At 36.0% G+C, this 17,242-nt stretch overlaps 1 protein-coding gene across 2 annotated transcripts in view; it reads left to right on the top strand.

The window, feature by feature from the left end:
* The window catches only part of KCNH5 (potassium voltage-gated channel subfamily H member 5), a 332,682-nt gene that overhangs the window by 259,533 nt on the left and 55,907 nt on the right, over positions 1-17,242 (top strand). For both annotated transcript variants that reach the window (XM_007192964.2, XM_057541888.1), the window contains one exon: positions 9,626-9,822. In XM_007192964.2, coding sequence (XP_007193026.1) covers positions 9,626-9,822 — 197 coding nt within the window. The remainder of the gene's footprint in view (positions 1-9,625; positions 9,823-17,242) is intronic.

Raw genomic sequence — 17,242 nt, 5'->3', positions numbered from 1 at the left:
CCTACTGTTAGTCAGGAAGTTTGAACAAGGAGAATAAGAAGAGATAAATGTTAAATATCTCAGGCCACTAACATCTCTTTAATAAAACACTCCTTCCTTGTTCTCCATCAGGAACTCCCAGTAGCAAGAAAGAATCTAACTTGTACCCTGGTCATTGACCATGGTAGAAAAACTTTATATCTGTGGAAGGGGATTTGACTTTAATTCCTAAAAGTGACATTACTTTTGCCATCAACTGGAATAAATAGGTCTACAAATTAGAATTAATTTTATTAGAAAATTAACATTTAAGAGTTAAAAGGGGCTTATGGAAAGAAAAATCATATGTGTAGTTAGTAATTGAGCTTGCCTATACTTAAGTAAAATTTAAACTCTATAGTAGTGTTTTGATTTTAAGATTCCCTATCAAAATATTTAAAGTATATTTTTGAGAAATGAAATCCAGACCCCTTTGAAAGTCTGATTTAAATACCAATAGTTGTTAAATACTCATTATCTTATAAGCATTATTACATCAAATTCTCTAATTTACTCTGTGAAACAAGTACTTGCTGTAATCATCTTACAGATGAAAAAACCAAGGCTCTGCAGTATCAGGTGATTCGCCCTAGGTCACAGCTAGAAAATAAGTGGTGGGTATAGGATTTGAACCAAGACTTATCTGACTCAATGTCTATTCTCTTAACCATCACATTACAAATGTGATGCTTTCTTTAACAGGAATTTTAAAATGGAATTTTGAAATTATACAACTAGTTGGTTTAATCTTGACAGAAAATGGAGGGCCTATGTTAACTTTACCAAATTGTTTCCTTTTATTAAAAAAAATTTTTTTTCTAACAACACTAAGTACCACACCAGTGTATGTTACAAAAAACTAAACATGACCCAAGTATAAGATGGTTAATCAGCTACTAAATATATACAAATATGGTCCTCCTCCAAGTGACTAGTTTACTCCAGGCAGGTGTTTAGGACTGGGGAGAACTGGCTCAGAGTGTGAATCTCATGAGCCCTCAGAACACAAGATGAGGATCTTAAGTTCTGCTTATGGGTCTTTCATCTGGGTATTGGAAGAGTTCAGGGTCCATCTAGTTGGTAGGTATTAAAGTGGAAATGAAGCTTTTAAGAATGCTCCAGGATTGCAGGAATGGCCACAAATCTTTGCAGTTTCTTCCATGAAGAGGTGGAGTCTATGTCTCCACTCATTGAGTTTCTACTGGCCTTGTGACTTGTCTCAGTTCTTAGGCTGAATCCTCTACTCTTCCCTTAAATGCTGACAGTCTCTGGACAGAGTAGGGATGCTTGGCCTGCTTTTCTCATTGCTCTTTTTTTTTTTTCCTGAGGTCATGGCATCCATGTACAGAAAGCTTCATCTTCATTTTTGCAGATTTCTTATATCTACCTACATATCAGTGTCTTGCTCCCACTCTCCTTCTCTACCCTGCCTTCCCCTAGTCAAGCCCATTATTTCATATTTTCTCAAAAAGTATCAAGGATTCTTTTGTCTTTAAGGAATTGAAAACTTAACTAATTACAGGTTTAATAAGTTGGTTTCGTTTTGTCACTAAGAAGATCAAAGCTAGTCAGTTGTAGGTGTTGGTTTACTTGCTTCGTGATGCCATTGAGAATTCAGTCTTCCTTTTGGTATACGGAGGGGGAGGTGTTATTGGTGAGTACATGCACATCAAAATTACTTGAATTTTTAAATTTGCAAACTAAAAAACAGATTCAGAAAAATCACAATATAAACATATAACCTAATGAAACTTTATAATCAAAGATCCTGTAACCATTTCACAAGTTAAGAAACAGAACTTTTAAACCCCTGACCCCCTGGAGAAGTCCCACCGTGTGACCCATCCTAAACACCAAGTTTAATTTGCTTATTTCTAAATTTGATCTATCTTTTAAATATTTTTAAATCTACAGTTCCCCCCCATCCCTTTCTTTTCTTTATAATTCTTTGCTGTAGAGCCTGGGCCTTTTGTCCTGCAGAGTTCCCACAATCTGGATTCTGCTGATTGCATGCTCACTGTAGTTCAACATGTTCCTTCATCCTCTATATTTCCTGTCAGTTAGCAGCTGGATCCAGAGGCTTGATCAGACTCAGGTTCAATCCCTTTGCAAGACTCTAGGTGGGTGTGTTCTTTCATCAGATGACTCGTGATTATCTAGTTGCATTTTTTGATGGTGTTAACAACTGTTGATACTCAATGCCTAGATCCATTAATTCACTGGGAGTTGCAAAATGAAGATGTTCTAATTTTATATATTTTTTGTTAGTTGGAATGCTTTTATAGAGAGATACTTCCTCTCAACTACTATTTGGTTATTCAATATGCAGTTCACATAGGAATGGCCACATATATGCTTGATACTTTTCCATTATTTACCAACTTTTAAGATAACTAATTGGTTTCTTATCCTCTGAGGGTACCTAGATAGTTTCTTAAAAATATCCTTATGTACTAATGAATTTAAACAAATGATGAATTTCAGTGCTTTGCAGTTTTGACCATTATTGAAGTGCAATTGTCCTATCTTTGGCAAGTAAGAGACTCTTCAAGTCGGCTCCTGAGTCTTTTTGATACAGCAGTCTTTCTTTGCTATGTAGTATGACCAGATCCTCATCTTGTATAATTCTGCCCCACACCTGGAATCAGCCATTAGTCATTTCTCCAAGAAGCTTGAATTTGTTTTTGTGAAAAATATTTCACAATCTTGGTCCTACAGATATTCACTGCTACTGAGTTGGTCATTGTCTCTTGGTCCATTTAATAAATAAAATGAGGAGAAAAATATTTGTATGTGTGTCTGTGTCTCTGTGTGTGTAGTATGTATATATATGTATATATGTATATATGCACACACATATAAATAAAATTTCTCATGAGTTCATACAATATATTTAACAAAAACTGAGTACAATAGGGCTTTATCTATCCATGTCTATATTGCATCTTCAACTACTTTCTTCCATATTGAGAATGCTGGGGATGATAGAATTAAAATATTGCATAATTGCTCAATTGCTTTATGCCACATTACAAATATAACAACCTCAGAATAACAGTACTAATGCCATCACCACCAATATGATTACTGAAAATACATAAAAAGATTTTTGCATATGCTTGTCCCGTTCTCCCCCACCCATCATTATTTTTAGTAGTTGTACTATCTCTATATTATTAAAGCATATAACCATTGCATACTGTACCCTCTCCCTTTTAACCTTCATTTAGTCTTAATTCTACAAGTAACTGTATAGTTAGTGCTACCACTAGTCTATGTCAGTGTCTCTCTAGGTATTTTGGTTGTATGAAGATTATTCACTAATAGTAGGAAAAATCCATGGGAGCAAAATTCCCTGAGTTCTTTTATATTGGTGATATAGTTTGTGTCCTTTATTCTTGAAAATCAGTTTTGCTGGATATGAAATTCTTGGTTCACATTTCTTCCTAGAGTATTTTAAATGTTACTCCTTCCACCTCACTCAGATCAATAGGCAAATCATGGAGGTTTTGTGTTCTGCCATCATATCTTTTGTGTCTTTCTGTCCTCTTTAATCTTGTTGTCACTGCCTTAACTCATGATGAGGTGATTATGAGGTGAGGTGAAATCATGTATTTGTAATCTGTGAAATTCATATGGCTGTCTCACAGTGATGTAACAGTACTTCCTTTGCCACTCTTCACACTGTCATTAGTTCTGCTATTAAAGCATTGGATAGGCCCTGACTCTCTTTACTTGAAACACTTTTAGTCATTCGTCTTTGAAATAGGATGAAGCAGACTGTTGCATGGCATTAAATGTTCTCCCTCTTGGGTGCTGTGTTTTCCCTCTAGACTTGGTCTTCTCTCTGTGTCCCATAGGTTCCCAGTATTGGGCTAATACTGTTCATCATCCCCTGGGCAGATCATGCTCATGCTGCCCTTTCACAAAAAGTGCTGCTCTTCTCTTGAAGCCTCCGCTGTGATTAAACCCAAACACTACTTTACTTGTGAGGTCTTAACTAAATACCCTCAAATTCAAAACAAATGTTTTTTCTTGTGTGCATTGCCTATCCTGATCCTATAGTACTTATTTTATTCTTTCCTATTTTATCATTTTTTGGACATGTCTCTCTTATTATACATTAAAAATTCTTGAGAACAGGATTTCTATTTCCTGCATGTCTCTATCCCTCCACAGCATAAAGCACATGTTCTAGCTGAAGGGTAGTATTAGAGCTAGGGTTAGGATGCTAGATGTATTCATTGAATGGGGTGAAGAGGACAGCCATCATTACTCCCATTTGACGGGTGTGAAGTGTGCAAGACTTAGTTATAATATGAACATTATAATAGGCTTCAACTCTAAATTCTTTCTTAGAAAAAGAAAACAGAAAAATTTCAAGATATAACTGCTTTTTAGTTTGGTCTTTTTCTTGGACTTGTTTTTTTATAATATGCTACTACCTTTCTTGATTTGGACACATGTTTGGGTTTCTGTATGTAACCAATTTGTTCTTAACGCTAATAGTGCCAAATTCAGGATTACCAGCCTGCTAATTACCATATCTTCTACCTCCTCAAAGGCAGCTACCATCATCCCTTACTTATCTATCAGGATACTCTCTATTTTTTTACATCTCCTTTTTTTTTTTAATAGATCTTTATTGGAGTATAATTGCTTCACAATATTGTGTTAGTTTCTGTTGTACAACAAAATGAATCAGCCATACATATATCCCCATATCCCCTCCCTCTTGAGCCTCCCTTCCACCCTCCCTATCCCACTTAGTAACAGCTATTTGGCTCATTCTTTGTGTGTGTAAATAAAAATTCATAAGCTAAATCAGTGATTTTTTTGTAGATAAGAATTATTGGCTTCTCTAAAAGTGTCAAGGTGTATCCGTTATAATTTTTCAACAGAGCGACTTTGGACATCAATCACTGAAGATTGGCAGGCACGAATTCTAAATATTTTAAAGATTCTATTCTTACACATCAGTATAATTTCTAAAGTTTAATGCTCATCATCTTCTTTCTGTTCTTGTCCTTCAAAATATTACTTTATGACATTTACTGTCCATAAATAGTCCAAGTCAATTTAAAATCACATAATTTAAAAACTCTTAGTGTTGTTCACTTGTAAATGAATACTTTTGTTCATATGTATTCATAATAAAGTTTATGAGCCGACTACAACAATCAGTTATAGTGAAGGGCTGACAGATAAAAGTAAAAATGTGAATTAAGTCCATTCTGTAGAAGAATCATTAAATAGAGCTATCAGTACAACCTCACATACACTCACAGGAAACTACCTAAGTAAACTTCAAATGCTATATTTTTAGGGATTCGTTGGCTATGGTAGATAGCTGTACTCACTCATGAATAACTGAGATAATTTTTATGAATTCATTTCATCTATGTCATTAACTCACCAAATGACGTGTTTCACATTAAAATAAAAACACTCTGTCTGTAAAACCAGCATGTCAGGGGACCAGCATACCATGATCTGTATTACTCCTTTAATTATGTTGTAACTTTTTGTCTCTGTTTTGTCTTTAAATTTTCCAGTTTTCTGCTCTATGAATCTTTAACATTTACTTCTGTTTTACAATCCTGTTTCCTGTGGTTTGAAAGTAAAATACTTCATAAGACTTGTTGCAAAGAACTGAGAAAATATAAATAGACCAAACAACAACTTTCATGTTGAGTGTGAGCTTTTCTACTAATTTTAGAGCTTTGGGGGAAGGTTACTTTTCTCAAACTCTGAAATGTTTCTAGCTGAGACTACTTGCACCTAGTGGGAACTGACCTAAAAACTAGCATCAAATATTCTATAGTTATGAGGATGCACAGGATTTCCCAGTCCTGAAAGTGTGCAAAATCTTTGTGATGAAAAAAAAGGGCGCTTCTCTATTAGATAGTCCGTGCATAACCCCATGTCTTCACAGCTGTGATTCCTGCACATTACTCAGTGTAAATGTGCATAATATTTCCTGAAGAAGAACATTAGTCAGCTCATAAATTAACTGATTTACAAGACAACTATCTTTCCACAAGTGCCTTAAAAGTTTGTTGAATTGAGTGACTATTAGGTGATATAGAAAACTGGATAAAGCAAAATAGTTTGAAATGGTTGATTAATGTCTAATTGATATATTGTGTATCCTAATGGAAATTCTATGTTATAAAACAATTAGTATTGTTTATATGTAATGTGAGTTCTGATGTTTGGAGCAGAATAATCCACATTTATTAATTTTGCTATGCTTCTCTAAATATTTTTAGGGAGAGGATCAGAGGATAAGTTTTACTTTGGTTGAGTCAGTTAACTTTTTTTGTTACTTTTGAGCCTCATAGACTTTTTATTTCCCCATGATAGTTAAAAAGATAAATAACTTAAATTTAAAATTTTTGATAGAAATATGGTGAGAATTTTAATTTCATCAGTTAGGTAAAATAAAACATATAACAGACATTTGAATACCTCCACAATTTAAAATGGTCTATATTGGCAAGGGGAAATTTATGTATATATTGAGTATTTTTTACCTATCGATGATGCACTTATCAATCAATGAATATTTACTGTTCTGCAGATCTGTGTACCTGTTTTATTAAAAAGTATAAGGAAAAACATCTGTGAAAATAATTGCTATTTTAAAATAAAAGATTCATTAGAGAAAAACTTAGAAAACAAAAAGTAGAAGGAGGGAAAACAATAAGCATATCACTTGAAGCCAATTGCTGTAATAGCTATGTGCATTTTCTTTTAGTCTTGTATCCCTTTTGATTTTTAACACAATTTATTATCAATCAACAAATTAATAATAATATAGAATATACTATATAGAATAATATGGAATAGTAAAACAATATATTTTGGTCCTATCAAGATTATTTTTCTTTAAGAAATTAAGAAATAGTAGACTTCTAATTGAAAATTCTTTTAGTCATAGAGTTTCAGTTTCATTTTAATGTACTTTATTATAGCTACAACCATAATCATTCTTTGTATCTTTATTTTTTTATTTAACATTATAAAATTTGCATTTCTGCATGTTATTTCTGAAACTAGTTTTAATTCGATATGAATTTATATATAGATATAGATTTCTGTTTTCGTTGGATATTTTATTTATTTATTTTTGCCAATCTGAAGTTATGATTAATAGCACTCCAGTGAATATTACATGTGTTTGTTCTAAATCTTTTGACTGATTCCCAGAAGCGAAATTACTGAGTCAAAGGCACTAGTAATTATTACTGTGGTTACTATACATGAAAATCAAATAGTTGAAAAGTGATGAGTACTTATAAATGGGTCAGAGCTTGTATTATAAATGATAACTTGAGAAAAGGTTTCAGAAATGAATCAGAGAGAAATGTAATTATTTTTCTCTCTTCAAGGTAAAAGCCAGTATAGAAAGAGTAGCAATGACAATAGAGGAAAAGGAACGAGAAGCGGATCAATGCCCTGTTATTTCCATAGCACGGGGGACTAAGAAAATATAAAAGCTGTTGATCTCTTCTGTTTAAAAAATAATACAAGTAAATTATAAGACATAATAAAACTCATCCATTATCCTGTAATGAGAGAAAACCTACTATTTGATGCATTCGCTTTGTGTGTACATGTGTGTGTTTCTGGGGAGAAGAGGGTGTATAAAATGAGATAATACTATATGTATGATTTGATATCCTGCTTTTGTTATTTTACATAATGTGAACATTTCTCTGTTACTTTTAAAAATTTATGATATTTAGTGGCTGCATAATATTCCATAATTTATTTATTTATTTTTTCATTCACATTTATCTTGTTTCTACCTTTTATGGCTATTATAAATATCACTTCAGTGAACATTCTTATAAGCAATTTTGGTACTTCTGATAATGCAATTAGAGTAAATACCTATAATTGGAATTACTAGTTTAAAGGTAATGCCGTTTATGGATTTCTGAAATTCATCTCTGTGGAGGTAGGGTTTATCTTATAAATTTCTATAGTTAAAGTCTCCCTTAGGTTACTTTGATGCTGTATAACCTCAGACACCTTATTTGGCTCTCAGGTCTCTAGTTATCCTTCCCTGGACAAATATATGACTACCGGACATTTAAGTCGTTCATCAGTGTCATGAACTAAAAGGAATTTGGGGAGGGTCAGGTAACAAATGATACTGCTCAAGATTTATTAAATATCTATTATGGTTATTTTATGCTGATCATTTGATCACATGGTGGTTTTAACCAACTCCTCAATAATATATATGTTTTCTCTCTCCATACCAGAGTGCCTCGTGGTTCTCTAAGGATTTCCAAACTGCCTGTGTGGGGTGGGCAAAGAATCTGTAATCTCACTCAGCCTCAGCCTCTCTCTCTCTGTATCTCTCTGTCTCTCTCTGTGTCTCTGTCTTGTTCTCTCTCCCTTCCCCTCTCTCTCATTTCTCTGCTTACACACTATCTTTTCTTTCCAGTGGTCTGACTGGGCTGAAGTGTTACAAGTAGTCTTTCTTCTTCTTTTTTCCTGTCAGTTCTGACTTTAATCTTAATAATGAGAGCAGATATTCACTCATCTCTGTGGTTAGAGGGCAGAAAGAATAAATCTTCGGTAGCATGGCTCTAGGAAGATTTTTTTTTTTTTTCACCTAGAAATATCCCCCGTCTTTTTCTCTTTAAAACTTTCCCTTTCCTACAGAAGAACAGAGAACGCAGTTGACAGCCCTTCAGAAGCCAGGGACACTTATGGAATTGCCTCAGCAGAAAAGCCTTTCAGCACTTCATCTCTGAAGCTTCTTCATTTCCCTTTGTTCGGACAACTAAGTACCCTTGACTCAGGATGGTGAACTATTGATTTCAGGTCACCAGTGGGTGTTGCTCTGAAGTGAATAGTTGATTCCTGTGTTCTAGAATTCTAGAATTTTAAAAAGACATCCACATTTGACTACAGTACAGCACCCTTTATGGAACGGTTTATGGCATAGCAAATCTGGGCCTCCATGTTTTACCCAATTTAGCCTCTTCGGCTCTATTATTATGGACTAGAGCTCTCTCGCTGGCCCTGAGGCCTTGCATAAAGTTTGGCTCGGTGAAAAGAGAAGGATATCCTTTGGGAATCAGTGATGGTGAGGTTTTGTTTGCCTGGAGCACAAGACTTAGTTGCTGAATAATGTATGTTTAACGTATGTCGAGTCAGTTCCAGATTTATAAAGGCTGTAACAGGAGATCTTTGTATATTGCCTCGTACTGTCATTTCTACCAGAAGGAGCAGAAGAAGGGATGAACCTAAGAAATCACCTTTGCTCCTTCTAATCAGAATGTGAAAAGTTAAGGTGGCAGAAGATAATGAAACTATTTGTTAAAATGAGGTTCTTGGCTTCTCTGTTGGATTTCATTTATTCAAGCCACTCCAGATTTCCTTCAAGAACTGAATTTAAGATGATGTTACTTTACGTATTATATGAAAATGTTGTACATTGTTACGTGTATATAGATGGTGTTATATACTTAGACGCCAAATTACGCTAGACGATCAATACCATATATGAAACTGAATAAAAAATCGTGACTAGGATAAAAACAAGTGTAGATACTTGAATATCTATATCTTAATTGTTTTCCAGGGAAAGGGGATGTATTTGGAGACATCTTCTGGAAGGAAACCACCCTTGCTCATGCCTGTGCCAATGTCCGAGCACTGACATACTGTGACCTCCACATCATCAAGCGAGAAGCCTTGCTTAAAGTCCTGGACTTTTATACAGCTTTTGCAAACTCATTCTCAAGGAATCTCACTCTTACTTGCAATCTAAGGAAACGGGTATGTTGTCTGGACCCACTTCCACTTATTAGCATCTAGAGGGTTAATACCTTATATGCTATTAGTTGAAGAATGGTAAAGTGATTTTATTTTGTAGTAGCACATTCCCATCAATGTAAAGTGACATGATGTTTTTCCCCTTTCTTTATATTTTGTTTACTTTTTAAAGAGGGGATGAAAACCCTGAGTACATGGGTAAAGATTTGAATCTTTATCATTTAAGTGCAAAATGAAAAACAGACTTGAGGAGAAACAAACTGTACTATAATATAATTAGTTAATTCTTGGGGTTTATAATACTGCCGTAAAATTAATATCAGTGTCTCTTACTTTATTAAGTGGATCTTTTAAAGCTAGTAAGGTTAATCAAACTGGTTGCCTACTTTATATTCCTGATTCTCTTTACACCCTCCCTTTCATTTAATAGTCAATTCATAAAGCTCATTCCCCATTAATTCTTTCAAACACACTATCTCAAAAAATAATTAGCCATACTGACATATCCTATAAATAGATTTAGGAATCCTTTACTTGGCATGGCTGCTGCAATTTTAATCTTCTTGCTGTTTTCTTTTTTATTGATGAGTGTGGCACAAATTTAATTTGCATAAAGAAATCTCCTAGCTCTGACTTACAGGTCATTGGACATTGGCGAGGGCTCTTTTATTGCCAACAGTGAAATAGACGTTTGGATAACAGCACTTAAGGAATTTCATCTAAGATGATTACCTGTCTATGATGAAGTATTTTGAAATAACAAGCCTTCCCTTCCATTAACCTCTTAAATAGAACCTTCCTGCTAGTTAACATGGAGAAAAAAATCAATCCAAGAGACAAATTAACATCTATACTGCAGCAACAAAGAAATGTGCATAAGTAAGCAAATCAATGTAATTCTCTACTCAGGGTTCTAAGAGAGGATAAGACTTCAGGAGTCATATTCGTACTAGTGTCACAACACTTGATTTATATTTGAATAGCAGTTTCAGTTTATATTTTGTTAACAAATAGTTATTGAGCATCCACAACCTGCAAGACAAAATGTAAAGAGCTATAGAGAGCATGAGGGCTAAATACACAGTCCCCACACTCAAGGAGATGACAGCCAAGTGCGAATATTACGTGAAATGCAAATATGTGAAACATCTATTTGTACAAGTAATTGAGAGTTAAGGTAATGATAAACCTGGAAGAGGGGTACCAAACAGGGCACCTGCTCATTCATTAGGGAAATTGGAGTCCTGTCTAGTATTACACAGAAATATGTCTCCTTAGGTCTGTGTTCTACCTTCTCTTCTACAAGGCTACCTGGTGGGTATTTGAAACTCGTATGTCGTATTAAATCTTCCCAATATACATTTTGCCAGTTTTAGAATCTTCCCACGTACTACAAGCTTACCAAAACTCAGATCTGTCCTTACAGTCCTCAGGAGAGATATTATTTGTCACTGTGCTCCTCAAAGCACTGTTGTCTACACATCATCTCATCTGATGTTTATAATATTCCTGTGGGGAAAAAAGGGCAGTTATTTTCCCTTCAAAACACATGAGGGAACTCAGACCTAAAGAAATTAATATTAAATAACCGACTGATATATTTGCAATGCAAGGTGTCAAAGAGGGATAATTAAGACAACTCACCAGTGGCAAATAAATTTTGGTTCTTCAAGATGAGTTAATCACAAAGCTCTATCATCTCTTTTTCTCTTTCACACATCTGAGCATGTGCACATTACACATGCGCACACACACACACACGTTGGTTATAAGAGCTGAGCACACATAGCAGCGTGTCTATCTCTGATGGTGTTAGAGACAGAAAATTCGTGCTGTTTTTTTAATGGGGCCCAGGAATGGAGCGCCTGCCTCTGTAGGTGCTGGTGTGCTAGTTATATCACATGGCTTCTTCCCTTGTTCCTTGTTATAACATGTGTCAGGTTTTTTGTTTGTTTATTTTTAAAAAATATTTCCTGCCCTTTTGCAATTGATAGATGGTCTCAATAACCTGAATGTGGGTGTATTGCTAATCAGTGTCACTTTAGTCTCAGAAAAAATGTATTTTCATAAAGAAGAGAAACTGTAAAAAAATGATTCATGAGAATAGCTACCATTTTGAGAGCCTGTTTTATAGCCATGCACTTCAACATATTTTGCATACAATAATTAATCTTATTAAATATCAACAACCCACAGATGAGGCAGTATAATCTCCATTTCATGGATGAGGAGGTTGAGGTGCTGAGAGTGAGACAGCAAGTTGCCAAATAAATTACCGGTCAGCGTCCATCTCTGTCTGATTCTAAAACCCATATTCTTTTGATTATACCATGTTGCTTTTGTTTGTCAAAATAGCTGACCTTTTCCCCCTACAACAATACCCTACAGACACACTCTCAACAGTGTATGGAGTTTCTCATTCACTCAGTTACTTTAACTTCATTTCCCCATTGAGCTATTAACAAAAAATATTTTGTTCTTATTGCTACTATTTTCAGCATTCTTTCAGTGAACATTGGTTGTGAATCATAGAATCAAGACCATGTCCTTAGCATGCTATCGATATCTCCTAGCTATCACAACCATTAATTAAGGGCTAGCTCCAAGTTGAGGGAGCAGACCTGGGATTCAGGTTTTCGGGCTTCATAGACTACAGCTCTAGCCACATAAGCACATACAGTGGCTCTATAGTGTGTAGTTCTCGGTGGCTGTAGCAGGGAGGAATTTGGTAGTGCTTTAACTGCTTGCCTCCATCTCCATTAAGGAGAAATAAGACGTTTGTTATGCAACTATAGCTCCCACTAACCATCCTTCGGTCCCTCTATATAAAATTTCTAGACCTATAACTGGTAATTTCATCCAAAACCTAGAGCAGGGGTTGGCAAAATTTTTCTGGCAAGGACCAGATAGTAGATATTTTAGAATTTGAGGGCCATATAGTTTCTGTCTCAACTACTCAACCCCACTATTGTAGCGTGATATTAGCTGTCTTAACTTGGGCTGCCATTACAAAACACCATGGATTGGGTGGCTTCACCAACAAGAATTTATTTCTCACAGTTCTGGAGGTTGCGAAGTCCAGGATCAAGGCGCTGGTCAGTTCGGTTCCCCAATAAGGGCTCTTTTATTTCTGGTTTGGCAATGTCTGCCTTCTTGCTGTGCCCTCGTATGGTGGAGAGAGACAGAGAGAGGAAACAATTTCTCCAGGGTCTCTTCTTACAAAGGCACTAATTTTATCGTGAGGACCCTCATGGCCTCATCTAAACCTAATTATCTCCCCAGGACTCTTTCTTCAAATATCATCCTACTGGGGGATTAGGGCTTCAACATATTGATTTTAGGGGAACACAATTCAGTCCATAGCAGCAGCCAAAGATAATATATAAATAAAAGGGGATAGTTGTGCTTCAGTGAAACTTTACTAACACAGGTGGCTTCTTATGGGCCTTAGTGTGTCAGTAGCTGAGAGTAGAGGATTGGAAGTTAGATGCGGATGACAGTAGGTATGCAAATAGAATTCTTCCCCTTTGTTAGAAAGCAAATCTCTACTTATTGCCACCCAGCAAGAGGGTCATGATGAAATGGAAAATGCCATATCTAAGAGGTGGTTGCACACAAAAACAAAATCCAAACAAACCAAACAAAAAAAGAGGTGGCTACAGGAGCCAGGTAGATAACACACGTGAGTAAGGCAAGGCTATGTGGCTATGAAGACTGGAAAGTTCACACCATATGTAGAAGGGCAGCTGCTACTCAGTCTGCTTGTACATTGCCTTGGAATACCAGCCCACTGTTGCTTGGTCTGCATATTTTTTTTCAGAGAAGCCAGAAGTATGAATTTTTATGTGAAATCTCATTAGTTTGGTAACTAATTTACTTTGTCTTTGAAAACACTATAGTCAAACAAAACAGATCTGCTTGCCCTTGGTCAACTGTTTGTGAACTGAATGGAATGATTTAAAGAACCCCTGATCTCATGATACTAGAAGCCTGAAATTTTTACCTGCATCCTGTAAATTTGGATGAGAAAAATTATTATATCATTATTTTCTTTAATTTCTAAGTGAAATTTAGCCCTTTTTTCAATTATGAAAGTTGATAACAAACTACAGTGTTATTAGAAGTACCAAAAGACATTACAGATATTTTCATAGCATATTGTTTTTGTTGAAGACATCCTAAAATGTTGTTTGCACTCATCAGTACTTAATAATTATGATAGTTATTAGACCTGCTGTGATAATAATGTTACTGTGTTAATAAAAAAGCACATAGATTACTATCTTGCGAATTAGTTTTAAAATTTGATAACCGAATTTCAATACAGTATGTTTCCTTTGCAACACTATGTATTTTATTTTGTGCATTTAAAGCAGCTCTTCTGGAATGAGGCCTATTCCACAGGCTTTACCAGACTGCTGGAGATTAAGATCCCCCATATGAGAGTCAGAAACTAGACTAAGTTGAGTAAAAGGACTGGTTGGTATATGTTTTTCAATAATAAGAAGACAGTTCTATAGTTTCCAATACGTTTAAACATATTCAGAAAAGGCATAGGAGAGCAACAGAGGAAGGTTGACTCACTTGCTGATTTTATTTATGATTTATTTATTTTACCTATTCAGGATACCATTTCCTGGAATGACTAAATGGTATTTATTAACTTGAGGACCAGCTCTCAGGGACAGGTCTTGAGAAGGCACACAGCACAACCAGCACAGGTGATATGTAAATCTTAAAGAATTCTAATCAGACGTTAAACGTAATCTCTGCACTTCTGCTCATTCTGCCTCCTGTTACACAATGATCTTTACCATTGTGTAAAAAGAGTAAATGTAGCAAGCCTGACTGCTGGACTTTGAAAGAACTGCTTACCAAGTGGGCCCTTGGCTGGCATCTGAGAACTTGAACTTCAAGAGAGTTCCCACCACTCTAATAAGAGTGGCTCACGGTACCTGCGACTTATCCAAACAGTGTGGCTTATGCTAAACATTTACTTTCCTTCAAGGAGTGTGGCATTTTAGTATGTGCCAGACAGGATACCTGTGTGACTAAACTCCAATAAAACCACTGGACACTGAGCCCATAATGAGCATCCTTCGTGGCAACATCTCATGAGTGTTGTCACAACTCATTACTGAAGGAATTAGAGAGAGGACACTTGGAGGTGTGTTTATGGAGTGGAGCCCATTGGACATTGATCCAAAATGATGCCAAACTGATGCTTACCCTTTAGTTGTAGTCTCAAAGAAATGCCTCCACTGTTGCCTCAGAGACTCATCTTGCTCCTGGTTGATACTCCTTTTTACCATACATTTCTGAATCCCTTAGGTCAAGACACAGGATAATCTGGAGCACCTCAACAGTATTCATTTAACCCTTGTATTAGTCTGCTCAGACAGCCATAACAAACTAACACAGTCTGGGTGGTTAAACAGAAATTTATTTTCTCACAGTCTGGAGGCTGTACGTCCAAGATCAAGGTGCTGGCAGCGTTGGTGTCTGGTGAGAACTCTCTCCTTGGGTTGCAGACGGCTGTCTTCTTGTGTTCTCACATGGCCTTTTCTCCAGGCGTGTGTGTGGGGAAGAGAGCATGAACTCTCTGGTGTCTCTTTTTACTGTATAAGGATTCCACTGGATCAGGGACCCACTCTTATGACTTCATTTAACCTTGATTGCTTCCTTAGGGGCCCCACCTTTAAGTACAGCCACACTAGGGGTTAGGGTTTCAATATATGAATTGGGAGGGCAGGTAGGAAACAAAAATTCAGTCCATAACAACCCTGTTTTTTAAAAATTAAACGTGAAGGAGTCATTTTTAGAAATATTCTAAAATCAACAGTTACGGCCGATATAGGTCTGTATTACTGGGGAAGTGCTGCAGTATCAGTATTCAGCATTGATTTTTGTAACTTCTAGGCAATGCATAATTATCAATACTTGCAAAATATTCTTGCACTCCTACAGTGATTTAAGATTCCCGTTTAAACTTAGAAAAATTTCCAAGAATGACCAATACCAATTCTAAATTGGAAAATCAGAAATAGAGGTACCTGTAGCATTCTTTTCACCCCGTAGATCCAGAGTCCTTTTCCACAGGTGGCACTGTTTTCAAGTAGAGTGCAGCTGAAGCCAGCTGGCAACTTTATGGATGAGTATAGTACCAGTCCTATATTTTAATGTTCCAGTGGTAAGAAATAGCGGTTTAGACTCACTCTTGAATTAGCACAGGCTCAGAACTAAGCAATGGTTTTTCTTTCCCGAAAGCATTCTTATCATGGGAAATCCAGTGGTACAGAATGTCTTTTTTTCTGTGAGCAATGAAGCATCTCTACAACAATTACCTTCTGTGGATGGAAAACATACTGAAATTGGATATCAAATAGGCCTAAAGTATTTGCTTGGTGTATATGTGGTGCAAACTACATGTATTTCAATGGTCATTACTGGCATCTTTGAAGAAATAGTCTAGGAATGTGATAATGGGAGTTCCAACTTCAGTACCTTCTTCTCCCGCACCCCCCCCCATATCAGCTAAACAAAATATGGGAGCACATTCATTCCACAAATCCATGTTTTTTATCCCATGAAAAAGACGCTAGTAAAAACATTGTCCACAGTTGGAACAAAAGATATATGGTCTCCCTAAAACTCAAGTATTCTATAGTATCTACACTTACTTTTCTCACAGCATTGATTGCGGTACTTTGGTTTCCTATTTACATTTTTGTTTTTTCAACAGAACAATAAGCTTCATAAAGTAGGTATTTTCTGTAATCTCTTTATTGCCGATGACCAGAGAGTGCCTGTAGTGCCTGCTAATTGAAGGAATGAAACGTGAATCAGACACGTTGCCCAGTACAGAATAATCGCGGTCATTCAGAGAAGCAAATGGTACCCTTGACAACTTTGGCAAAGAGCCTTATGAAAATAGGATTATGAAAATGACCGTTACTAATTAGTGTTAACTCGCAATTAGAGTTAACTTCCAGCTGCAGTTTCTAACCATTTATGCCTGCAGATTCTGCACAATGCTAGTGCTTCCAGAATAGTACAACAATTTTATCACTGTTGCGTGAATTAAGATCGCCTGATGCCAGGGTCTAGATTTACCAGGATACTGCCTTAATCTCATTCTAAATAACTTTGAAGAGCAAACTTTTTTCTCGCAGTTTCCTTTGAAGAATCTGTATACCACACTTGAATCTGAGCAGGGTGTTGTTATAACTCTCATGACCTCAATTGAGCATCAGGATTGCAGATTCACTGTGAACTACTGGCCCTGCTGGCAATAGCTCTGCTTATACATTATGGTTTGTAGAACTTTCACCTCTAAACTGATGTAGTTTGCACACCACAGGCATTATCTCATTTGAGCTTCAAATCAACACTGTAGGGAAGTGAACAAAGAGAGATAAGGTGA

Source organism: Balaenoptera acutorostrata, chromosome 3 (assembly GCF_949987535.1).
Source record: "Balaenoptera acutorostrata chromosome 3, mBalAcu1.1, whole genome shotgun sequence".
NCBI lineage: Eukaryota > Metazoa > Chordata > Mammalia > Artiodactyla > Balaenopteridae > Balaenoptera > Balaenoptera acutorostrata.
Note: the sequence above shows the minus strand (reverse complement) of the source record. Positions and strands in the feature narration are given on the sequence as shown.